Here is a 27,694-nt window from a genome sequence, read left to right as displayed (position 1 = left end):
AGAAGCACATGAAAAGCTGCTCAACATCACTAATTATTAGAGAAATGCAAATCAAAACTACAATGAGGTATCACCTCACACCAATTAGAATGGGCATCATCAGAAAATCTACAAACAACAAATGCTGGAGAGGGTGTGGAGAAAAGGGAACACTCTTGCACTGTTGGTGGTAATGTAAATTGATACAGGCACCATGGAGAACAGTATGCAGGTTCCTTAAAAAAACTAAAAATATATTACCATATGATCCAGCAATCCCACTACTGGGCATATACCCAGAGAAAACCATAATTCAAAAAGACACATGCACCCCAACGTTCATTGCAGCACTATTTACAATAGCCAGGTCATGGAAGCAACCTAAATGCACATCGACAGACAAATGGATAAAGAAGATGTGGTAAATATATACAATGGAATATTACTCAGCCATAAAAAGGAACGATATTCGGTCATTTGTTGAGACGAGGATGGATCTAGAGACTGTCATACAGAGTGAAGTAAGTCAGAAAGAGAAAAACAAATATCGTATATTAACACATGTATGTGGAACCTAGAAAAATGGTACAGATGAATCGGTTTGCAGGGCAGAAGTTGAGACACAGATGTAGAGAACAAACGTATGGACACCAAGGAGGGAAAGCCGCGGGGGGGGGTGGGGATGGTGGTGTGCTGAATTGGGCGATTGGAATTGACATGTATACACTGATGTGTATAAAACTGATGACTAATAAGAACCTGCTGTATAAAAAAATAAATAAAATAAAATACAAAAATCCAGAAAAAAAAAAAACTCCTCTTAAACTAATCAGATGAAGAAAATTATTTACCAAAGTTGAAATTTTTTTTCACTGAAATCCAAATACTCACAGGTTTTAAATGGATGACAGAACTATTAGACATCACTGTGTGGTCTCCCTCCATCATGTCTAGCTCACTCTTGTCATCCGAGGCATCTGGAAGACTGTTAACACTACTGCTTTGGCTACTGGCACTGATGGACATACTGGGAATAGACTGATTACTTCCAACACTATTCACTGTTCCTGTCCGTCCAACACCATGATCTTGTTCCTAAGGAAAAAGAGCATTAGGTTCAAATATCTGTATCTCTTCCGATTTCTTGAACATAAGCACCAAGCACACTGCTTGGCACACAGTCTTTAGAAAGTCAGAGGTGTATCATGAGACATTTCCTTTATTTGGTGAGACCAGGAAGTTAACCAACTGCTAACAGAAAAATAAACAAATAAAAATGACCAACAGGTAAATAACAAAAACCAAACCAACTGTGTGAAAAAGGCAGTTTATCAGTTTTGGGTTATTTCCAAAGTACAGCATTTTCTCTAAATTGTTTGACACTTTCTGAAATTCATTTTTACCACACATCTCATGGGTTATATAGAGAGATTCTGCTCATTTCTCAATGATTCCCATCGTTAAAAGAAGCTTTACTATGTATGCCAATGTGCACTATGAAGGGACTGGATTTAAAGAACACAAAACCCTTTTTTCCCACCTGGGATCTTACACGGGAATTCCGTGTCGGTCCAGTGGTTAGGATTCTGCGCTTCCAAGAAACAAAAGACAAGCCCCAACCTTTAAAAAAAAAAATCCTAGAAACAACTCCTTTTAGTTGTTATTTTTTTGTTGAAGCCTTTTGAAGTGTATTTTTCTTTCTTATTTAAAATATAGTCTCTAACCTATCCTTCTACCACCAAATAATTTAATTCCTATTTTTCTGTAAATTAAAAATTATGTATTACATATATATTTAATCACAATCACAAGAATGTTTTTGTGAAGTAACCAGGCAAGCCATGGTATCTGGGTACCAACATTACAATAGTCTTACCATACCAAAATTCTATAAGATATGCAGAATTTAATAAATATGGACACATGGTATATATAGAGGAACTTTTCTTATGTCTCTAGCCTAACAGAGATGCTGTTATAGATTAAACTACATGAGAATCTTATTAATTTCACAACTTTACTTTACCACAACTTTGTTTCATATATCTAGAATAACCCAAAACAATTTTCAAAAGACTATCAAAAGAACTAAAAAATAAAACAAAAATACCCAAAACTGTAGGTTAATAAAATCTTGCATTTTATAGTTCATTAATTACGTAGCACTATTAAAAATAAAAGTAATTAACTGCTGCTCCTAGTTTCAGAATGCAAAGTGATCTCTCTCACTGGAAAACAGAAAAAACAAATCAAAGCTCTGGAATTCTGACAGAAGCAAAGAAGAAAACTGAAAATATTTACAGTAAAAAAGATAGCTTTATATGTATATTTCCATGTGAGAAAGTTCTGTAACATATCCATTGCAAATTTATATTTCCATTCTCCCTAAAAGGCAACAGGGAAAGAACTTGACCTTAAGAGTGACAGCTATTTGAATTTGAACCCATATGGCTCTACCTACAGTGAGTTAACCACTGACCCTTGCTTTTACTCATTTGTAAAATGAGTATTTTAGAACTGCGTAGATGGAATCAAAGTATGCAGAACTGAAAAGAAGTGTCCCTGGAAGAATGCTTGGTAACTTTCTAATGACTTGTGAGTGAGTACTGTCAACTTCCAGAGTCTATAGTTTCAAATACTTTCAAAAGCATGTCCCACACAACTGGACAAGCAGGCAAAAAAAAGGGTTCAGTGTCCAAGATATTTGAGAGGGACCAGATTAAACAAAGTTGAACCAGTTTCTTTAATACAAGACTTCTCAGAGCTTTACTATGTATGCCAATGTGCACTATGAAGGGACTGGATTTAAAGAACACAAAACCCTTTTTTCCCACCTGGGATCTTACAGGACCAGTGTTAAGAAAACACAACCTGAGAACCACTGATGTAAGAGATTCGTGATGTAAAAGACAAGTTGCATAAGTAAAGAAGCCAATGAAGAGAGCTCAATATTTGCATCATTTCTAAATTACTACCTCTTCTTCTTCCTGTGCTTCTACTGCTGGTCCATTATGTGCCTCCTGGAAAAGGAGTTTCTTCATCTTTCGATACTGCAGATTGTCCAGCTCCCTTACTGCATCCTTTGTCCTCTGAATAAGATCTATTAACACCGTTTCAGGGCGCTCCCGAAGAACAAACATGTGCTGGATAAGAGAATGTAAAAGTCAAGTTGAAATCTATATATTTTTCAGTTAGTACAAATGTACCCCTTCTTAGACCCTAGAGATACTATCCTGAATAATCATGATAGATAACGCATATAATCTATAGCTATTTAATTCTATTACATTTCTGACATCTTATATTTATGAAACTGTCATTTACATATATTCACTCTCTGCCTACGTAACTACCTCCGTACATTTTATAAAAACTTTGCACATCATACTTTTGTTGGTCAACTGAAAATGCAGAGTTGAAATGATAAAAGGGTTTAATTAAACACTAAGAGGTAAGTCCAGTTAGAGCCCTAAACAAAGGCTAAATAAAGGTTTACATATTCTTATAACTGTTGATTTCACAGAAAAGGCACGTCAGTTCTGAGTTTTATTAGGTTTCAACAGAAATGCATTTACTGATGGTGAATTATGTAATATAAACCTGGATATTATGGTTTTCTTTGTATGTTGCATAAACAATACTCTTCATAAAACACTAGCAGTTGATTAAAAGCCATTATATTATTAGTGATTTTTACCACTAACATTTAATAAAGCTTAACGTTATCAAATAAAGTAGAAAGAACAATTCCAACTTTAGAATATCACTGCTACATTTTGATACCTTTCTTTTCAGAAATTTTCTATGTATAGACTTTTGTTTTGTAGATACAGTTAGTATATAGATTGCAGAAAGATACCTTCTGTCCTTGAGTTCATGAGATACCCTTGAATTTTTGTAACACTTTTACGTCCTTTGTTAGCCAAATTTATTTCTTCTCTATGCAGAGTCCTAACTATATCATATTTGATTCTACTTTCACTATCATAAGTATTGTTATTTCAAACTCATAAACATGATGCCTACAGAATATTTCATCAAATCTTTATGCCATAATTATTTAACCATTACCCTAATTCTGGACAGTTTATTTCCAACTTTTAATTCTGAGATAAATAGCTTCATATGTAAAAAACACCTTTTTTCTATTAATTTTTTTCTTTATGATGGATTGTGAAAGAAATGTCATTAGGCCAAAGGGAAAGAAGCACTTGATAGCTACTTCCTATCGTTTCCAATAAGGCTGTGCCAATACACACTATGGACCAGGTAAATGAATACTATATACAGACTTGGGACCTAATCACCAAATACCAAATACCTAGGCCTGGTGGGTTGGGTTATACCCAAAGAGCTTCTTTCACCTATATTAGACAAGTGTAAGAAGCAAATCACATTCTTCCTTTTTCCTAAGCCTTAGCTTGGTATGTACCACTATTTACAATATTCAGTCTTCTTACCCAAAAATAATATATTTAGAAATATTTCTAAGTTTGACAGTTTTCTACATATAGATCTTGCTTATTTTTCACTAATATAATTCCTAGCTTTACTAAATCTTTTGTTGCTATTGTGAGTACCAATTTATTCAAGCTTTCATTTCTGACGGTATGAGTGCGCTTACTGCCTAAAATTCCCCAAGCATTACTGAAACTTTATACTGCTCTTCTACATGCTAAAGTTGCAAATAATACTATTGAATATATATAAGATCCTTTCAATTTCTTTGTATCTTTAATTGATGTGCGTTGGTGAAAATAAACTGAATCCCTCTGAAATTCTAAAACATTCATATAAAAATAGGCTACTTAAATTTTAGAGTGAAAAATCAACAAGATTTCTTAGGGTCACAAAGAGAATCAAATCTACTTACTATTGCTTTATGTAGATGTTTTAAGAACTATATTAAGTTCAACAATACTATTACTGCTATTAATAAGACAGTCAACTGCCAAATGAAATAAAATTTTTGAGAACAGGAAGCATATACCAATCATTTATTTAAATTAGGCAATGAAAGTTAGTGAAAACTGAATAGAATTTACATGATTTAAAAAATATTTTCATTGCTAAGTTAGAAAAATGTATTTCCAAAAAGGATAAATGATATCCATTTTAACAGTTTCTTTTAAAATCTCTTTCCTCCCACAATATTTTTGTAAATATATTACATGTCATTTCTTTCTTTCATATTATTTTAATACAGGACAGAAAAATACATAAAGTATGGTAGATATAAAAATTAGATCCAAAGTTAAACTATGCTTTACCAACTTTGAAATATGATATTGTTCCACATGAATTAAAATTTGTAATTATAACTCATGAATATATTATTGCACATATAAAAATTTAGCCATTTGGTACTATTTTGGATATTTAACTATATCCAAAATAACTATCCAGACACAGTAAAAACAATCAATTTTCAAAAAATAAATGAAAAAATTTAGCATCTAAGAAGAGTCTCAAGAGAGAACAGTATACAAAATTAGCATTTTAATTAAAAACTAGTAGAGAATACTTAATACTGATGCAGAATCAAAGAAAAATAAAACACATTCTTAAATAATTTCTTAGGGGTAGAAAACAGAGTATAATTGAACTGACCTTTAAAAGTTCCTCTGATGTAGGGCGATCTTGAGGGATTTTCTGGAGGCAAGAATCTACAAAGTTGCGAAAATAATCAGACCTATTGTAAAGGAAAGTATCAAGTGAACATATTGCTATTTCCTTTAAAAACATCCACAAAACAAGGCATGTGCCTACTGGTGGGAGGGGGGATGGAAAAGAAATGATAAAAAAAGGAGATACTATATACATTTCATATATATCTATGAAAAGTTATCTAAAGCAACCAATGAATCTTCACCATTTTCCGAAGATAAATTTGCACAGATTATTTTAAAATTCTGCTCCCACATTTAAAATATCATAACTCATTGTATATTGAGGGAAAATTAGAAAAGCCAATATTTTCCTTTTAGCATTCAAATCTAAGATAACTTTATTTTTTTTTCCTTTCTATAAGCCACCTTTCTTTCTTCTTTGCCCCCTGGATCATCTTCTGTATAGAGTGATTCAGAATATCACTCCATTTGCTTTGAAGGGAGCATTTTGTATACCTAAGTATTTGATGTCCTAGAGCAAATGGATAAAACTTCCATTAAATCCAGAAAACCAATTGAGATATTTTTTTAAAACATCAGAAGTCTTAACACATTATTATTATATAGTGTTACTGATGAGAGTTCAATGAGTAAGCCAGTAATAATTTCTCCATCGATGTTTGTAATATTCAAAGAAGACCTTAAGTTCTTTACAAGCAAAAAAGGAACTCTTTTTTGAATCCCCAGCGTATCAATTGAACACAGTGTGAAGACAGTCTGTGTTCAATATATTTATTACTTATATGTACCATAATACTAAAGTCTGAGCCAAAAGATTCCTTCTATGTATATCTACAAAAGTACTAAGAACTATGAATGTGTGTTAATTAATCCTTAAAAAATAAAGTATTGCTAACTTATGCGTCTACCTTTTTAAAAATATTTATTAAATATGCTACATATACCCCTGGAATTTTTCAAATGCTAGATACACCTGAGGAATTAATTTCCCAGTAAAATTTTCTGATAAAAATCCTCATTTTCTAAAACTGTCAATCAGTTCTCCATAAACTTTTTTACATGAATGAATGTAATTTTATCACAACAAGGAAGCACTAGAAGAAAAAAAACATTAAGCAGTCTGAATAACAAATGTCATAATAACAATTAGAATGATTCCAAAGTTATGAATTATCTGGTAATTCTGATAAATCAAACCATTTTACCTATGTCTTATACTATATAAATTATAAACCATTCTCCAACTGAACTTCACTACAGGTTGTGGCAATCTATATTTTAGTTATAAAATATTATGTTTAAATCATGCTATTTATTATATAATCAGGGTTATGTATGTTCCTAAAGTTCAAAAAACTAAATATAATTTTTTTGTGAAAAGCAAATACTTTTTGTTTCCATGTGGCATCATCTATCCTTTGTTTCTGAACTAAGTTATATATATGCTAAGAAAGCAGACATAATAAAGGATAAACATGATATAACCTATTTTAATATCTTTTCAGGTAATATATTTTACCTAATTGAAATGAAATCACTTTGATAACATTATGAAAAAGCATTTAATTTATACAATGTCGAGTAATATATCTCTTAGCAATACTCACCATTCATTAGACTGTAGTGTAGGGGATTCATTTTGGGCTATGTGATATAAGGCACTCATTGCATTCATATTAAATAAAGGAGGCTTCCTTTCCGCTGTAAAAGAAAGAAAACTTTCCTGTTAAAATATGTGCCTGTTATACAGGGACATACAAGTATTGTTAAAGTTTTTTTGTTTTTGTTTTTTTTTGAAATAATTTTAAACTTAGCAAAAAAAATTTCAAGTAGAGTTCAAAGAACTTTTTCAAGTGAGTCAATGTACAGTAAATTGCTGGCATGATGCCCCACCCTTCCTAAATACTTTAGTGTATATTTCCTAAACATATTCTCATACTAAAAAACCATAACACAGCCATTAAACCGACCATTAATACTGATACATGACTATCATCTAAATCCTCAAACCCCATTCAAGTTTCAATCGAGTATCCCAATAATGTCCTCTGTAGCAAAAACGTCCTTTGGTCATTTGCATCCTTCAAGGAAATTATCTATTTTATCTAACTTGTTAAATTTATTAACAAAGTTGTTCATAGTATTTCCTTATAATTCCTTCCTTCCTTCCTTCCTCCTTCCCTCCCTCCCTTCCTCCCTCCCTCCTTTCTTTTCTTTATTTTTTGGCTGCGTTGGGTCTTAGTTGCGTCACAGGGCCGGGGGGGGTGGGGGTGGGGGGTGGGGTGGGGTGGGGTGTCTTCGTTAAAGCGTGAGGGATCTTTCATTGCCGCATGGGCTCTTCGTTGTGGTGTGCAGGCTTCTCTCTAGTTGTGGCATTTGTGCTTTCTCTCTCTAGTTGTGGTGTGCGGGGGCTCTGTAGTTTGTGGCACGCGGGCTCTCTCGTCGAGGTGTGCGAGCTCAGTAGTTGTCACGCATGGGTTTTAGTTGCCCCCACGGCATGTGGGATCATCGAACCTGCGTCCCCTGCACTGGAAGGTGGATTCTTTACCACTGGACCACCAGGGAAGTCCCTATAATTCTTTTAATACCTGTAAAATCTGTAGTGATGTCACCTCTTATTCCTGATATTGTGTCTTCTCTCTTCTTTTCCTGATCAATCTGGCTAGTGGTTTACCAATTTTATTAATTTTCTCAAACAACTAGCTTTTGGTTTCACTGATTTCTCTATTGCTTCTCTGCTTTCTATTTAACTGATTTCTGCTTTGATATTTTATTCTCTTTCTTCTGCTTATTTTGGGTTGAATTTCCTCTTCTTTTTCCAGTCTCTTAAGGTGCGCTCAAGTCATGACCTTGACAATTTTGAAGTATAAAAGACTCTTGAATACCCCTCAATTTGGGTTGGTCCTAATAATTAAATTTGGGCTATACAACTTTGGCAGGAATATCACAGAAGTAAATGTTATATTTTTCTAATTTATTCTATAAGATGATGTATGATTTCAAATGGTTTCATTATTGATGGTGTTCACTTTGATCACTTACGGTGGTGTCTACCAGGCTTCTTCACAGTAGTTTCTCTTTTTGTCTTTGTAATTAACAAGTATTTTGTGAGAAGGTACTTATATAAATATCCTGTTTTTCATAAAACTTTCATTTTATTCTTTATTATATGGACTTGTAGACTTCTATTTATTTAATAAGTTATAACCTGCTATTATCATTTATTTTGATGTTCAAACTGCCTCACATTTGAGCATTAAGAACCTTTTTATGATGGCTTCTATTTTTTTCACGTGGCCCCATCACTCCTTGATCCTTCCTTGCTTTCTGGCACACTAAGATGTTCCAGGAGCATCTTGTACTTTCCCCACTCCAAGAAACTATGGCAACGGATGTACTCACTGCTACTGAGGTGTCACTGTTCTTAGATCCTCTCAGTGGATAGAGTTAGGGCATACATGCACATTAAATATCTATATTTGTTTATTGAAAACAATTGAGTTCACCATAATATCACAAATCCAACCCAATACCATAGTATTTATTCCAGCTTATCCTCTTCCCATGATTTGTAATACCCCCCTCTGACAATGAAAAACCTCACTCTCATTATCTTTAATATATTTTCTTATTTGATAAATTTCCCCTGTATGTAACCAGCTGATTTTTGTGTATGATATAAGATAGTGGTCCATTTTCTTTTCTTTTCGTTTTTTGGCCATGTCATGTGGCTTGCAGGATCTTATTTCCCCAACCAGGAAATTGAACCCGTGCCATGGCAGTGAAAGTGCTGAGTCCTAACCACTGGACCACCAGGGAATTCCTGATACTGGTCCATTTTCACTCTTTGCATGTGGTTTTCCAGTTTTCCCAATACCATTTACTGAAGAGACTGTCCTTTCCCTATAGTCTATACTTGACCTGTTGCTGTAAATTAATTAACCATATAGGCATGGGTTTATTTCTGGGCTCTCTATCCTGTTCCATTGATCTATGTGTTTGTCTTATGCCAATATCATACTGTTTTGATTACTAAAGTTTTCTAATACAGTTCAAAACAGAAGTATGATGCCTCCAGCTTTCTTCTTCTTTATCAAGATTGCTTTTGCTATTCAGCGTCTTCTGTGATTCCATACAAAGTTTAGGATTGTTAGTTTTATTTCTGTGAAAAATGCCATTGGAATTTTGATGGAGATGGCACTGAATCTGTAGACTGCTTTGGATAATATGGACATTTTAACAATATTTATTCTTCCAATCCATGAGCACAAAATATCTTCCCATTTATTTGTGTTCTTTTCAATTTCTCTCATAAAAGTCTTATAGTTTTCAGTTTACAGGTCTTTAACCTTCTCAGTTAAATTTATTCCTAGGTATTTTATTCTTTTTGATATGATTGTAAATGGGATTGTTCTCTTAATTTCTCTTTCTTATAGTTTGTTATTAGTGTACAGAAATACAACTGATTTTTGTATACTGATTTTGTACCCTGCAACTTGACTGAACTTGTTTATTAGTTCTAACAGTTTGCTGGTGGAATCTTCAGGGTTTTCTGTATATAATACCATGTCATCTTCAAATAGCGACAGTTTTACTTCTTCCTTTCTGATCTGGATGTCTTTTATTTCTTCTTCTTGCCTATCTGGACTTCCAATAAAAGTGGCAAGAGTGGGCATCCTTTTCTTGTTCCTGATCTCAGAGGAAAATATCTTAGCTTTTCACTGTTGAGTATGATGTTAGCTTTGAGCTTGTCATATATGGTCTTTATTATGTTGAGGTATGTTTCCTCTATACCCACTTTGTTGTGAATTTTTATCATAAATGGATGCTGAATTCCGTCAAAAGCTTTTTCTGCATCTACTGAGATGATCATATGATTTTTATCCTTCATTTTGTTAAAGTGATGTACCACACTGATTGATTTGTGCATTTTGAACCATCCTTACATGCTTGGAATAAATACCACTTTATCATGGGGTATGATCCTTTTACTGTATTGTTGAATACTGTTTGTTACTACTTTGTTGAGGATTTTTGCATCTATGTTCATCAGGGATATTGGCGTGTAATTTTCTTTTCTTATAGTGTCCTTGTCTGGTTTTGGTATCAGAGTAATGCTGACCTTGTAAAATAAGTTTGGTAGTGTTTCCTCCTCTTCTGTTTTTTGGAAGAATTTGAGAATGACTGGTATTAATTCTTCTTTAAATGTTTGGTAAAATTCACCAGTGAAGCCACTGGGTCCTGGACTTCTGTTTGCTGGGAGGTTTTTGGTTACTGATTCAATCTCCTTACTAATAATCAGTCTGTTTAGATTTTCTGTTTCTTCATGATTCAGTATTGGTACATTGAATATTTCCAGGAATTTGTCCATTTCTGTTAGGTTGCTCAATTTGTTGATGTATAACTGTTCATAGTAGTTTCTTGTGATTCTTTAGTATTTCTGTGTTATCAGATATAATGTCTCCTTCATCTCTTATTTTATTTGAGTTCTCTTTCTTTTATGGAAAGTCTATCTAAAGATTTGTCTATTTTGTTTATCTTTTTAAAAAAAAACCCAGCTCTTAAGTTTCACTGTTCTTTTCTATTGTCTTTTTAGTCTCTATTTCACTTATTTCTGCTCTGATCTTTATTTCCTTCCTTCTACTAACTTAGGACTTAGCTTGTTCTTTTTTTACTAATTCCTTGAGGTGGAAAGTTAGGTTGTTTATTTGAGATTGTTCTTATTTATTAAAGTAGGTATTTATCACTATGAGCTTCCCTGTTAGAACTGCCTTTTTTAATCATTTAAAAAAAATTTTATTGGAGTATAGTTAATTTACAATGTTGTGTTAGTTTGAAGTGTAGAGCAAAGTGAATTTGTTATACATATATGTATATCCACTCCCTCTCTCGGTTTTTTTTTTTTAGATTCTTTTCCCATATAGACCATTGCAGAGTATTGAGTAGAGTTCCTTATGCTATACAGCAGGTTCTCATTAGTTATCTAGAACTGCTTTTGCTGCATCCCATGTTTCGCTGTTTTTTTTTTTTGAAATCCCATTTATTACTTTGATTTTCCATTGTCCCTTAGTGGTTTTTTTGGGGGGCTGCATCGGGTCTTAGTTACAGCATGTGGGATCTTCGTTGCAGTGCACGGGCTTCTCTCTAATTGCAGTGGCGCGCGGGCTTCTCTCTAGTTGTGGTGTGCGAGTTTTCTCTCTCTAGTTGTGGTGCGTGGGCTCCAGAGTGTGTGGGCTCTGTAGATTGCAGCACATGGGCTCTTTCGTTGAGGCACGTGAGCTCAGTAGTTGTGGTGTGCGGGCTTAGTTGCCCCGAGGCATGTGGGACCTCAGTTCCCTGACCAGGGATCAAACCGGCGTCCCCTGCAACTGGAAGGAGGGTTCTTCACCACTGGACCACGAAGGAAGTCCCTGCTTAATCCCATATGTTTTAGTATGTTGTACTTCTATTTTCATTTGTCTTGAGATATTTTTTGATTTCTTCTTTGACCCACTGAGTGCTCAGTACCATCTTGTTTACTCTCCATATATCTGTGAATATTCCAGTTTTCTCCTTATAATTGATTTCAAGTTTCGTACGACTGTGGTTGGAAAGGAAGTTTGATGCGATGTTAATAATTTAAAAAAAAACTTAAAAAAAAAATTTTTTTGGCTGCGTTGGGTCTTCATTGCTGCGTGTGGGCTTTTCTCTCTAGTTGCGGTGAGCGGGGGCTACTCTTCATTGTGGTGTGCGGGCTTCTCACTGCGGTGGCTTCTCTTGTTGCAGAGCACAGGCTCTAGGCGTGCGGGCTTCAGCAGTTGTGGCACGTGGGCTCAGTAGTTGTGGCTCATGGGCTCTAGAGCACAGGCTCAGTAGTTGCGGCGCATGGGCTTAGTTGCTCCGCAGCATGTGGGATCTTCCTGCCCAGGGATCTTACCCACGTCCCCTGCATTGGAAAGTGGATTCTTTACCACTGGACCATCAGGGAAGTCCCAGGTATTTTCATTTGTCTTGAGATATTTTTCGATTTCTTCTTTGACCCATTGAGTGTTCAGTACTGTTTTGTTTAATCTCCATATATCTGTGAATGTTCCAGTTTTCTTCTTATAACTGATTTCAAGTTTCATACGATTGTGGTTGGGAAAGAAGTTTGATGTGATTTTAATCTTCTTAAATTTATTAAGACTTGTTTTGTGGCCTAACATAAGATCTATCCTGGAGAACATTCCGTATGCGCTTAAGAAATACGTGTATTCTGTTGCTTTGAGATGAAATGTTCTGTGTGTGTCTGTTAAGTCCATTTGGTCTAATGTGTCATTTAAGGTCAATGTCACATATTGACTTTTTGTCTGTGATCTAGTCACTGATGAACACGGGGTATTAAAGTCCCCTACTATTACTGTATTGCTGTCGATTTCTCCCTTTAGGTCTGTTTATGTTGTTTTATATATTTAGGTGATCTTATGTTGGGTGCATAAATATTTACAAAAGGTATATTCTCTTGCTGAACTGACTTCTTTAATCATTATGTAATGCCTTTCTTTGTCTTTTATTACAGTCTTTTTTTTAAGTCTATTTTGTCTGACAAAACTATAGCTACCCTAGCTTTCTTTTGGTTTCCATTTATATGGAATATCTTTTTCCATTCCTCACTTTCAGTCTCTATGTGTCCTTATATCTGAAGTGACTCTCTTGTAGGCAACATACAGATGGGTTTTGTTTTTTTATCCATTTAGTCATTCCATTTCTTTTGATTGGAGAATTTAGTTCACTTACAATTAAAGTAATTATTGATAAATATATGTACTCATTGCCATTTTGTTAATCGGTTTCTGGCTGTTTCATAATTCCTTTGTTCCTTTCTTCTCCTCTCACTCTCTTCCTTTGTGAATTGATGACTATCTTTAGTGTTAAGTTTGGATTCCTTTCTCTATATCTTTTGTGTATCTACTAGAGGTTTTGCTTTGTGATTGATATGAAGCTTACAAAATATATAAAACAACATATTTATAATAGTCTATTTTAAGTTGATAACAACTTAAGTTTAAAAAAAGCTCTACACAGGGCTTCCCTGGTGGCGCAGTGGTTGAGAGTCCGCCTGCCGATGCAGGGGACGCGGGTTCGTGCCCTGCTCCGGGAAGATCCCACATGCCGCGGAGCGGCTGGGCCCATGAGCCATGGCTGCTGAGCCTGCGAGTCCGGAGCCTGTGCTCTGCGACGGGAGAGGCCACAACAGTGAGAGGCCCACGTACCGCAAAAAAAAAAAAAAAAAAGCTCTACATTTTTACTCCCCACCACCATGTTTTATCTTTTGTTTGTTGGTTTTGATTTATGTACTTTTTTGTAGAAATTAGAACTTTATTATATTATAAACATTTCCAGAATATAAACTCATTTTGTATCAAGACTTTTTGAAACGTTTAAAACTGTAACTTAAGCTTATTATATAATGTATGTCATTTTCCACTTTCCAATCTAGAAAATAGACTGCAAGTTAGATCTAATGAAGAAAAAAAAAATCAATGTAAGCTGCTTCACAGAGAAAACTAATGAATATAAAAACACCCACCCCAAACTAACACCCAATCAAGAAATAGATTCTATAAAGCCTATTAATCCTCCAATTTAAAATAAATGACCTCCCAAGGGAAAAATACTTCCACCATCATAGCAATTTGATGAATAAAAGCAGAGCCACCCTCATTAAGGGAAATTACATTATGTATAAGAAAAATGTAGTAATGATTTTAGGAGCAGAAAAGTAATTTCCATTTTGGAGAGCAAGCACACTAAATGTTTTCTGTTCACTTAGCCTTTGTACCTGTTCACATGAAAAGAGCGATATGAACATAAACATCATAAAACCAAGCTCCTTAACTATTTCTTCAGTTTAACCTCAGGAGAACCAATGCAAGAGCTTCAAAATCCAAGGGCAGACTGGTCCCAAAGCATCTCCTCTTCTGTCCTTTCTTTCCCTTGTTCCTTTTTCTCTTTTCTACGCTTCTGTTCCTCTTTCTTAGAGGCTACACCTCAGCTTTTTTTCTCCTTTCGGTTCTTAAGCTTTTCTGTACTGACTCTGACTGTTTCCACCTCTGTTTCTTTGGATGCTCTTGTGTTTGTCTAAATCTATTTCCTCATAAGCTTTCTTCCTCTTATGCTTGGACCACTCCTCCTCTGGTTTTTCCTGGCCTTCCTCTGGGTATCTTTCTCTCTTCTGATGTATCTGTTTATAACTAGCTTGGCACTGTTTTCTGAGGAGAGGTGCCTGTAAACTCCAGATCGTACACTGTATGAGCCACAGTTTTACTCTTGCTGACTAAAGTTCAGGGATACTGGTTTTCCTGAGAAACAGTCCCTGGTGAATTGACAGTAGTTCAGGGAGTCCAGTCTCAGCCTGCTGTCATGAGCTGGTAGTCACTGAGGTAACCGCTTCTCCACTGCTTGTGAAATATTGCACGGTCTTCGGTAGGTCTGGACGGGTTCATAAGGGAGTCTTTGATCAAACATTCTACACCTGGGTCTAGAATTAACCTCTTATTTGTATCCACAGGTTTCCAAATAATCCTCTCTCACCTTTCTGAAACAAGTCTTTGGCTCTAAGCCTCTGGCTTTCTGCACTTTGATATAATCTTCAAGTTCATCTTGAAAAGAGTCAGATGTCTTCCTTGAATACTTCATTAGGTTGACAAAGGATTCTGCTTATCAGGTTGAGAACTTGGTGGAAAAATTTGATCATATTCACCCATTAATTGCTTCAGTTTTTTAGCACAAACTTTCCCCAAATAGTGAGACTGTGCAACAACTGAGGAGCTAAAAACCATGATGTAGAGATTAAAAAATCTATTTTTGTCCAATACTTCACTCCCATTCACCTCATAATGTGAAATCCATTGTGATTCAAATTATGGCACTATTCCTTATAAGCCTTTTATAAAAGGTATCTGTAAAAAGTTCATTCTTTGCTCATTCAATGTGGTATCTTCTCTGAGGCAGGGGTGGCCATCTACAACTACCATCTCCCTCTCCGCCAATGCCAGCTGGTGGATAGGCCAAGGTGGAGGAGGCGGAGAGGCAGGGACAACCGCTGCCTCTGCCGCCACCGAGCAAGCGTGGTGGGAGCAGGAGGTGGAGACCGGACTTCCTGAGAGGAAGTCGCCACCACCACCAGTGGCTGAATGGACAGCACCACCACAAGGCCGCCATAGCTGCAAGGTGCACCACTGATTTATGTTTTTGATGTCACAGTTTACATCTTTCTATCCTGTGCACACATTAACAAATTACTGTAGTTATATTTATTTTGATTTATTTTCCTTTTACTCCTTTTAAAGTTCTGAAATTTTACATCCTCAATATATACTTTTATAATCAGAAAAATGTGGTAAATTTATTTTTATAAACATGATTGTACAATCATTCCTGAAAACAACAAACCAGGGATCTTTTCCATCAGATTAACTGTAATCATACATATAAACTCACCTATGAAAAATCCTGCACTTTAAGATTTCTTGGTCATAGGACATAACCAAGCTATGAGAAAACAGTTTGCTTTAATTCACTATCTTTAACTATTTTAAAGTAAAAGCATGTAACAGATTTAGTTCCCAAGACTACAAATCTAATTTGCATGCCTATAGACCTGTACTGTCTAACAGGGTAGCCCCTAGCCACATGTGACTATTTATATGTAAACTTATTGAAATGAAATACAATTTTAAGGGACTTCCCTGGTGGTCCAGTGGTTAAGACTCGGAGCTCCCAATGCAGGGGGCCCGGGTTTGATCCCTGGTCAGGGAACTAGTTCCTGCATGCCAGAACTAAAAGATCCTGCATGCCACAACTAAAGATACCGCATGCCACAACTAAAGATTCCGCATGCCGCAACGAAGATCCCACACGTGGAAACAAGGAGCCTGCATGCCACAACTAAGACCCAGCACAACCAACTAAATAAATAAATATTTAAAAAAAAAAGAAAAATACAATTTTAAGTTCAGTTCCTCAGTTACATTAGCCACATTTCAAATGCTCAAAAGGCATGAAGACACAGAACATTTCTACCAATGCAGAGTTTTATTTGCTTGTGCTCCTCTAGACCTTTCCCTTGGAACCCAAAGCAGGCTTAAAATATAGTTCCTGAACTTAGAACAACTTCATAATTCAAAACATTTGTAAGTAAAATTTTTTAAAGTGATTATGAAAGACTATTTATAAAAGTTGAAGATGCCAAATGTATGCCTAAAACTCTAAGAATTTCTTTAAGACATCTCACTCATTTGAAATTATCCAAAGGCAGTCACATCTTCTGAAGTTGCTTTATTATATAAGCATAAAAACTCTCACTGTGAAGTAATTCTATCTTGTGAACTACAATAAAAAGAAGCTAGAAAAGTCTGGAAAAAAGAAACCATTTCACAGAAACTGCAGAGTTTAGAGCAGTACAATTAGCCAATGAATACTTTCTAATCAGATAAATACTAAAATATATCAATGATATCTAACAGGACCATTAATGCAATTTCGCTATCACCAAGGGGCACATATATGCATCAGCCAGCATAAGAGTGTAAAAATAACCCATGGGCAGAATATATTAACCAGCTTTTTTACATTTATACCCAGGTTTCTTAAGAAAGTAATTAAGATCTACCAGTAGGAAGAAGAATCAAGAGAAAAAGAATTTAAGACACTTAAGGATACTTTCAAATGGAAGAAACATTTTGCAAACCTCAAACTGAGATGAAGAGATCAGAGGAGAATGGCATTATGGTAATCGCCAAATCTCTATTTACTGCTGTTATCAAACTTTAAAATAAATATGATTTGTCAAAATTACACATGGAAAAAAAAAAAATTACACATGGATTTTTTTTTTTTTGCAGTACACAGGCCTCTCACTGTTCTGGCCTCTCCCGTTGCGGAGCACAGGCTCCAGAGGCGCAGGCTCAGCAGCCATGGCTCACGGGCCCAGCCGCTCCGCGGCATGTGGGATCTTCCCAGACCGGGGCACAAACCCGTGTCCCCTGCATCGGCAGGCGGACTCTCAACCACTGCGCCACCAGGGAAGCCCTACACATGGATTTTTACTTTAATGTGTTGTTTTCAATTCTTGGTCACTCCTAGAATGGTTCAATTAAATATTCTTGTTTTTAAATAAAGTTTAATGGAATGCTCTTATAAGAAGGAAAAAAGAAAAGGATATTGGGCTTGTGGGGGGAAGCCTGGGGAATCAAGAGCAAGAGGATGGCCATCATCTTCAGTTACAGTGACAGTTCAATTACCCACCTGGCTCACTTACATTGGGAATGTTAGTGAAGTTATGGTGGTCCGCTGCTTTAAGCATAGTTCAATTTATGGGCAACAGAATGTGTGCATAAAATTAAACTACTACAATATGTATGCAGCCTGACAGCTAATTCTTAAATCTAACTCAAAGTAGTAAGTATCCTAGGTAAAGGTAAGTAACTCATAAATGCTTCAGAGACCATCTATAGATGGTAAATCTACTAATCACATACATATTCCAAGTGTTTAACAAATACTCATTAATAATAAGACATAGATACCTCAAATTTAATTAATACTATAGTGGAAATTATTTTAGACCTAATTTAACAGAGCAAATACAATATACCTAAGCTAATATATATAAAAATTACCAGATAACCAAAATGAAAACTATGTAATAAACATATTGCTCCCCTTAGCAACCAACATAAAAAATAAAAAGCTGTAATTTGGTATAGAAATTGAGGTAAAACTTTGATCAAAATTTACTACATAGTAATAAAGAACATGCTTACCTAGTTCAATACACGTTATACCAAGAGACCATACATCTACTTTTCCATCATACTGTCCTTCATCCATGGCTAAAATTACTTCTGGGGCCATCCTAAAAAATAAAATGTCATTTAAATTAAAGTTAAAAAAATGTATACTATTCTTTTAAAATGTAATGACTATCTACATGGAGAACACCTGGTGTGAATTCCAGGCAATATATCTGGACATTAAGAATTTTTATAATATGAAATAAATGTATTACAGGTTGTGAGGTAAATATTTACCTTTGCATATACAGTGTGAGACTCATTCTCACCATGTGTCATGATCATATAACAGCATCCTAAAGGAAGGATGCCCTAGAGGAGGGCTGTACTCTGCATCCGTTCAAGTCTGCAAATTCTAATACTGTATAGCCTTTAGGCCAGTGATTCTCAAACATTTTGGTCTCAGGATTCCATCTAATTTTTGCTTGAAAGATGGAATTTTACCATTGGCATTGAATACCATCAGTTGTTTCCCTTGAAATGACAAACTCACTCCATTTATTTCAGGAAGTACCTATCACAATATCCAACGCTGAATAAGCATAGCTTGTCAGCCTTTCTTTCAAATTAGAATAGTGTCCCATGATAAAAGTGGCTAGGGCAGCTCACAACTAAAACAATCACAAAATTATCAACTTTATAACCAACCAACGATGGTGTCTTGGTGATAAAATGAAACACAGGACTTCCCTGGCAGTCCAGTGGTTAAGACTCCACGCTTCCATTCATTGCAGCGGGGGTGGCAGGTTCGATCCCTGGTCGGGGAGATCCCACATGCCACTTGGCACAGCCAAAAAAACACAAAAACCAAAACAAAAAACCCCCAAAAAAGCCTACAAAAAACGAAACACTAATTCACGTCTTCAACTAGAGTCTGTGGTTCTTGATGATACTTTACCTTATACTTCATATGTATTTGGTATTAAGCACAGATAGGTACTTATAACAGTTGCTGACGGCTTCAATAAGATTATTACCAGGTATCCCTGTGTGTGTGTTTGTGTGTGCGTGCACATGTGCATTTGTGTAAAGACATATAAATATGAACCTAGTTCCTCTGTTCCAAGTACACTATATACAAATTAACCAATATGTTTACTTTATTGTAAACTTTCAATTGTCAATGTGTTCTTTAAGATGCTGAAGGAAGTTTGAGAAATTATCAAGAAAAGTTAAACAAGTAATTTGTTTTTTTATTGCAGAACTTTTGAGGGCCTTTTTAATATCTAATATTCATCATTAATATCTAAAGAGGGGAAGCACTGAGAAATATACACTCACAGAACCCTTTTTTATGGGGGGGACTCTATCTAAACTAGGGTTTTACATAGAAATTTTTGGTCATCTAGAGCAGTGGTCTTCAAATTTTTTATTCATTTATTTACCTTCAATGAATTTATAAAAACTGTGTATCCCTTGCACACTTTTGAGTTGATATGTAAATTTTATAAATTTAATAGCTGCAAAGGATATAATGCACAGTGTATGTATGTATATTGTGTACGTGCTTTAAAGATATTAAAAATTGGAGCTGCAGAATTAGTTCATTCAATTTATTAAAAACACTGCCCTATAATCTAGTTAGCAAAATCAGTCTTCATGGTCATATCAATCAGTCAAATCAGAATCACCTTCTGCCAGAAAAAAGTCTGAATTCAATGCAAATAACATGTTTATGTGTCCCCACGACAACCATGTCAGTTATGAATTCTGCACTAGAAAAAAAGGAGAGAAGATAATTGGGGAGAAAGAAAAAGCAAAGGGTAAAAGGAATGGAAGGCAGATGACTGGAAAGGTACAAGGACCTGCCAAGAGTTTTGTCCTGACTCTTCAATATCTGACAGATGCTACATCTTCTCAAATTGTTCCTCTGGTGTTACTTTGAGGCTTTTACACCACAGAGCAATGCATCACTGTAATATTCAGGGTGGGTTAGAAGCCTTTCTTTTATGAGGCAGGAGAAGGGAGATTTGAAAGGCAGGTGAGAAAGATGACGTAGTGGGCCTAAGACACAGCTCTCAGCATACATAGAAAAAGATACATTTGAAAGTTGAAGATCTGGAAAATTATTCCCTTCAAACTTGCTGACATTAATAATGAATTATTCATGGATAAAATTAGATGATGTCTAGAATGTTTCAAAATAACTGAGGGGAGAGGAACAAAGGGAGAGGTGAGTGCATAGGGCAGGACTAGCCATGGGGATAAAGTTGCTGGGCTGAATGAATGATACGTAGGGTTCATTATACTTTTGTCTAGTGTTATATTTGAAATTCTCCATAATAAAAAATAAAAACAAAAAACCCCAGAGAACTCCAAGTCCACTACCAGTCTTTAGGTACTCCTAGTCTGAAGATCAATGATATATAGTAAATATAAATCTAAAGAAAACACACACATTTCCACTTAGCATTTCTATCTTTTCCCCACTTGAATTTTTATTGAATGTTTTCACTCCCACACCCAATATATGATGCAGATAATCATAGGAAGGAAACTGTAGGGGGGACAAATTTTAAAAATGGGGGATGTAAGGGGAGCACTCCAAATCTATATTTGAAACTAACTGTAATGCTTAAAGTTAAAATGTCCAAAATAACATAGTATTTTCAGGAGAAAGACATCTTAAAGACGCACAACCACACACAATATCAATTATGAAGATCAAATCCAGATAAGATTATTCTTACCAATATGGCGTTCCCACAAAAGAATTGGCAGGAGATGCCATGGAAGCGGATCCAAAGTCAGCAAGTTTCACCTGGCCTGGCTCTGTCAGAAGGATATTTCCTGCTTTGATATCTCTGGGTTTAAGGAACACAGAAAATTATTTCTCTTTCCTTCACTGGGTTGTGTAAAAAAATGATAAAAATCAAATAAAAATTTGTAAAACAGAGAAGGAGAAATCAAAATAATTAAGTCCTAGGATAATCTCTCAATTGGGATGAGAATTAAGATCCAAATTAGCATACAAAAAATACAGAATTCATATATAGTAACAATTTTGTAAAAGAGAAGGCAAAATAGCAGTAAAAACAAGACAGAAAATCAGGTAATTAAAGTGTATAGTCTTCATTTGAGGTCCTGTTTATTGGTACAAATAATGGTTTTAAAAATTAAATTTAAATAGCAGACCACTCCTTCATAATTTTAAGATTTCTGAGTAACCTACTTAATGTAAAAAAAAAAAAAAAAAAAAAAGAATTTCATGCCCCCAATTTTTAAAAAAGGATTATTCATATCATTTCCACCCTCAGGATATGAAATGAAAACAAACATATGGATAATGTAATATCCATGATCCCAGAAAATTATGGATATTTATAAAATGGGACTGTATGTCCAACGGGCACCATAACATACACTTAACCTTTCAAAAACAGAAAAACTAAGCTTCCGAGCACTTGTCAATTCTTACTATTGTAATGGACATAATACTAAATTAATCTATTTTCCTTCCATTTGTTTTTTAAAAATGAAGAGATATTTTAGGGAATTCCCTGGCAGCGCTTTTACTGCCTTGGGCCTGGGTTCAATCCTTGGTAAGGAAACTAAGATCCCACAAGCTGTGCGGTGCAAAGACCTTAGGTTATAATTCTAAATCTTCTATTCACTTACTTACTAGTATGTAAATTTCTCTTGGACCTTACAATCCTAATCTTAAAAAAAAAAATCACATTAACTCACAATTGACTCTACTATATAGTTTAACATGTATTGCTTGATTCACATATATAATCAAAAAATGTTAATTTCCTTCTAAAACAGGTAAAACCAATACCAATGCTAAAAATGCATTATGGAATGGCTTAATTTTACTATTCATTATCAAGGATCATCAAGGATCAATACTCAAAGCATAAAAAGTATTAAGTATCATTTATTTATCCCTATCATGGAATAAATCTGGCATTATCAGTTACCAGGAAGACAAGATCTAGGTTTAGTTCTAGTCTAAATCCACCTGGCTTTGTAAACTTTGGGAAATTAGTCACAAATTGGGGCATCAGTTTCTTCACTGGTAAAATGAAAAAAGTAAGACTATATAATCCCTAATGTCTTTTCCATTCCCCAAATTAAATGATTCTACAATTAATTTCAATTAAATGTGCACAAATCTATAAAGTGCACATCCAGGCATACCTAAGAGATACTACAGGTTTGATTCCAGACTACCCTAACAAACAGAATACACAATAAAGCAAGTCATATGAATCTGTTGGTTTCTCAGTGCATATAAAAGTTATGTTTATACTGTAGGCTACTAAGTGTGCAGTAGCATTATCTCTAAAAAAACATTGTATATACCTTAATTTTAAAATATTTTACTGCTAATAAATGGCAAAACAATCATAATGGTAACATCAAAGATCAATGATCACAGATCACCATAACAAATAAAATGATGAAAAAGTTTGAAATACTGTGAGAATTACCAAAATGTGACAGAAACACAAAGTGAGCAAATGCTGTTGGAAAAATGGCACCTAGAGTCCTGCTTGACACAGGGTTGCCACAAACCTTAAATTTGTAAAAAAACGAGGTATCTGTGAAGTGCAATAAAGCAAAGCATAACAAAATGAGGTATGCCTGAACTTCGGAAAATCCAGCAACATGTGTAGACAAAGATAAAAATTATCCTAAACAAAGAGATCAAGTGTACTAGTATGTACTTTTAAACATGGACAATCTAAAACACCTCAGTTTATAAGAAATGGTTTTATTTGGCTATAACCAACAAAACTTTCAGGGTTAATAAGTGAATAATGTAACAAGCCATTTGCTTGTTAATATATAATAATTTTCAAAGTGCTTACCTATGGATCATGGTATGAGAATGTAAGTAGGCTAATCCCTGGAGAGCACCATGTGTAATTGCTGCTATTTCCACTTCTTGTAATGGCTTTTTGTGAACTTAAAATAAGAAAGTTATTTGAAAATATTTTTATAAAGAACATTTTTGTTTAAAAATACATACCTAATATATAGGGCAATTTTTAAAAACTAACATTTAGCAAGACGGGATTTCCTTCCAAAGATAAGAAAATAATGCTATTGAACTTTTCAACTAGTATACAGTTGTGCCTAGCTGTTAAAGTATATAGTCCACAGCCAATTTTCCTCTAAGCTAACAACATTAAGCAATTATTTGGTGATTACAAAAACAAAAGTAATAAAAGTTCTCCCTTTATTCTAATATCTTCATTCTGAACAGAAGGAACAGATGGAGCTGAATGACAAAGATTCCAAAAAAACTTGAGTCAAAATGAGAGAAAAATCCCTTTTTTTTTAAAATCCCTTTTTTTATGCTATTACATTACATTTAATGAGGATAGTGCATACTATGCAGAGAATATAGAAAGGTTAAGATTTTTATTCTTTCTGGAAAATTTGTACATTACTTAAGAAACCTCTTATTGAATTCTCATTTTATTTTGCTAATACTATTTTTTCTTAATGATTAAAGGGAACCTACCTTCTAGTAAATCTGAAGCAGATCCTAAACAATATTCCATTACAAGCTACATGGGAAGAAAAATTATATAAGTATTAAAATATATTATTAAAAAGATTCTACTTGAGATAAAATAAATTCACCAAGGAGATCAAGAAGACAGTTTGAAGTAAAACAAACCCTAGTCACCATTTACCTTAAAAAATGAGTATTTACGTATCTAGTAATATATTAAGTGCATATGTAAAGTTAAGCTAATGATACATTAATCTTTTACAATACCAACATATAATCATTTGTATAAGATGTGTATTTCATATATAACTACTACTAAAATTATAAAGGAATATACACATTCTGTTACTATTAATCTATAGTACTAAAGCAATACTTTAGTAATCGCTAGGAAGCAAAAAACTGTCCTTTGGAACTATATATACAAAGCTTAGGTTATAGTTAAAGCAAACACAGAGCACCTTCTATGTGCCAGATATTTTATATATATTAAAGCTAATTAAGGGACTTCCCTGGTGGCACAGTGGTTGGGACTCCACGCTCCCAATGCAGGGGGCCCGGGTTCGATCTCTGGTCAGGGAACTAGATCCCACATGCATGCAGCAGCTAAGAGTTTGCATGCCACAACTAAGGAGCCTGCCAGCCACAACTGAGGAGCCAGTGAGCCACAACTAAGGAGCCCACCTGCCGAAACTAAGACCCAGTGCAACCAAATAAATATTTAAAAAAAAACGAATTAAATCCTCACAACCACCTTATGAGGTAGGCCCTATTACTATCCTTATTTTACAAATGGAGAAACATGAGAGACAGAGAGGTAATCTCCTCAATGTCACTGCTTTTTCTTTAACCACAGCCTTGTATTTAGGAGTACTGCCATCACCACCAAAATTAAACTGGATAAAAATGCACCAAACATTACAAATCTAGGTTCAGGATACTAAAATGATAATTAGCTGTGACTTATTAATTATTCAAAATAAGGGATCATTCCCATTTAAAGAAAATTTAGCCTCTCTCTTAAAAGATACAGTTATGCCCACAATGCTACAGTATTACTACCGTGTCACCTCAGCAGTAACAATGGGGCAATATTAATCACCACTTCTTGTAACAAAGTGTCTCAATTCTCTAGCATTAGTATTATTCAGCCAAGGAATCATAATCAGTTCAAATTTCACCAGGACTCAGCAGGACTTCACCAAGATATTTGTGGTTAAATAGATTACAATATGTTTATGTCAAAGATAGGCTACCTTTCATCCTCAAGTAATAGGATTGCTTTCACAATGTTTGATAAACCATTTGAAGAATGATACTACTAAAAAATGTCAGAGAACATTTTACCATGTACCATGTAATATATTATTAAAAAGATTCTACTTGAGATAAAATAAATTCACCAAGGAGATCAAGAAGAGTGTTTGAAGTAAAACAAACCCTAGTCACCATTTACCTTAAAAAATGAGTACAAGAAATGTACATAAAGGTCAGCTAAATCTCTGCAGTAAACTCACAAATCATACATTCCCTCTCCTGCCTAGGAGCTCTAGGAAAAGCTGCTCTCCCTCTCAGAATGAACTAACATTTCAAGGTGTTTCTGCATGGCCTTACACAACCATTTTGAGACATTCTTGAAATAATTAACTCTAAACAGAAACCAACTAAAATTACAGCAAGGAGGAAGCATATACCTACCCATGCTGTGTGCTCACGTAAATAGCAGCCTTTGTATTCTATACTGTTGGGATGTTTTATTCTTTGTAGAAACTTGACTTCCTTAATAATATCCTGCCATTTCTATGGGGAGGAAAAAAACGAATAAAGGAAAAAATTATGAACAGCTGCTTTTCCTGAGAAAGTTATATAAGAAAAAAGTTATCAGATTAAGAAGGGTTATTGAGAACATTAAATTTCATTTGTAATATGTAAATATATAAATAATAAATTAAAAAGTTATGTTCATATAGTTTATAACTCAATTACATAATTTATAAAATTGTTTCATTCAAGGTAGGACAAATTTTAGTTTGGTAAAACTTATCATCAGTGAGTCTTATTAAAATTTTATAACCACACACCAAACATGCTGATGAAACCTATATACCATATTTAGTGATTTTTCTTCAAAAGTTCATCTTCCCTTCTTATTTGCAGCTTTTTCATGTATAATTTACATACCATAAAGTTCATCTATTGTGTTTTTGGGTTATGTGTTCTACCAAACGTTAAGGTTTTGTTTGCTTTTTAAATTCAAACGAAGATTTAAACCCGTAAGTGCACACTTCCTAAAATAAAATGCTAGAGAACAATTAGTTATTATATGGGAAAGTTCACAGAAAAAAAAAAAAAACAGTATGAAAACATTTCCCTACATATTTTACTAAGAGCATTCCTCAATGACACCTACCAGGAAATACAGATAAACCTTCAGCCATAAGCTACTCCATGACAACCTTAGACACTTAGGCCATGTCCTAAACATAGTTACTCTTAAGAAGCAATCAGAGAACTCTAAAAATACTGTTTACTGGGTCTACACCCAGAGACTCTAGAGGCTTAGCAGCTGTGGGGTGAGAATGAGGAATCTATTTTTTGTTCTTGTTTTCGTTTTTTCAACCTTTACCACTGACTTGGGCCAGATTTCTAAAAGCAGGGAAACTGGCATAATAGGAAACTTTAAAAAACGTTTTGTACTAGAATGTAAGATCATACATCGCCGATGTTATTTCACAAGCCCTCAACAAAATACAGCAAAATATGTTCACAGTGTTTTATATAAAATGTGTAAGATATAAGCTGCTAAACTGAGAAAATGTTTCATGGCCTTTAAATTTCAAGTCTGAATGATATTTGAAACTTTCAAAACAAAACAAAACCCTGCAATTTTCAATTGAAAAAAATTTCATGAAAGACGTTAATATTAGATGTGAAAAGATGATGCCCTAAATGAAACTTTTTGTTCTAGGTGTGACTAATCAAACAGACAAGTACAAGTTTGCCTATGAAAGCTTAGTTCAGAAGTTGTGCTACAGAATAGAATATAAATGAGAGTAATCCTGTAAGAAACTGAGTTTTTTAGGTATCAAAATGATGGAACAGTGATACAATCATAATAGTGTTATCATATTCATAGTATGATCATTACAAAAACAAGATTTATCATAAAATAAAGAGATTCCAAAAAAGTAGAAAACCAAACTCTTTAAAAACTAAAGACTGATCCAGCAATTCCAACTCTGGGCATATACCTAAAGTACTGAGACTAAGGACTCAAAAAAATATTTGTGTAACCCATATTTACAGTAGCATTATTCACAATAACCAAGAGGCAGTAGGAACCTAAGCATCCATTGACAGATGAATGGATGGATAAATAAAATGTAGTGTTTTACACACACACACACACACACACACACACACACACACACACACACACTAGCTTTAAAAAGGATAGAGGGCTTCCCTGGTGGCGCAGTGGTTGGGAGTCCGCCTGCCGATGCAGGGGATACGGGTTCGTGCCCCGGTTCGGGAAGATCCCACATGCAAAAAATAAAAAGGATAGAAATTTTGACACATACCACAACATGGATGAACTCTGAGGACATTATGTAAAGTGAAATAATCCAGTCACAAAAGGACAAATACTGCATGATTTCACTTACATCAGATACTTGAAGTAGTCAACTTCATAGAGACAGAAAATAGAAGAGTGATATCCAGGGGGTGAGGGGAGGAGGGAGTGGGGAGTTATTGTTTAATGGGTAAAGAACTGCAGTGTTTCAAGATGAAAAGAGTTC

General features: G+C 34.7%; 1 protein-coding gene and 1 pseudogene across 5 annotated transcripts in view; both read right to left on the bottom strand.

Annotated features, from left to right (window-relative positions):
* Window positions 1–27,694, bottom strand: part of TAOK1 (TAO kinase 1) — a 149,543-nt gene that overhangs the window by 38,240 nt on the left and 83,609 nt on the right. For 4 of the 5 annotated variants that reach the window (XR_007473358.1, XR_004481959.2, XM_033423321.2 and 1 more), the window contains 9 exons: window positions 25,593–25,694; window positions 23,901–23,946; window positions 23,242–23,338; window positions 21,115–21,228; window positions 18,395–18,486; window positions 7,217–7,310; window positions 5,590–5,671; window positions 2,955–3,122; window positions 871–1,074 (listed from right to left, as the gene is read on the bottom strand). Coding sequence is in view for 3 of the 5 variants with exons in the window: in XM_033423321.2 (XP_033279212.1) it covers window positions 871–1,074; window positions 2,955–3,122; window positions 5,590–5,671; window positions 7,217–7,310; window positions 18,395–18,486; window positions 21,115–21,228; window positions 23,242–23,338; window positions 23,901–23,946; window positions 25,593–25,694 (999 nt within the window). In the remaining 2 variants the exon portion in view is untranslated. Of the gene's footprint in view, window positions 1–870; window positions 1,075–2,954; window positions 3,123–5,589; window positions 5,672–7,216; window positions 7,311–18,394; window positions 18,487–21,114; window positions 21,229–23,241; window positions 23,339–23,900; window positions 23,947–25,592; window positions 25,695–27,694 lie in introns of those variants that run through there. The other variant, XM_033423323.2, reaches the window with a different exon arrangement.
* LOC117200409 (lysine-rich coiled-coil protein 1-like) lies at window positions 11,628–17,424 on the bottom strand (annotated as a pseudogene).

The sequence above is a fragment of the Orcinus orca genome, chromosome 19 (genome assembly GCF_937001465.1).
Source record: "Orcinus orca chromosome 19, mOrcOrc1.1, whole genome shotgun sequence".
Lineage (NCBI taxonomy): Eukaryota > Metazoa > Chordata > Mammalia > Artiodactyla > Delphinidae > Orcinus > Orcinus orca.
Note: the sequence above shows the minus strand (reverse complement) of the source record. Positions and strands in the feature narration are given on the sequence as shown.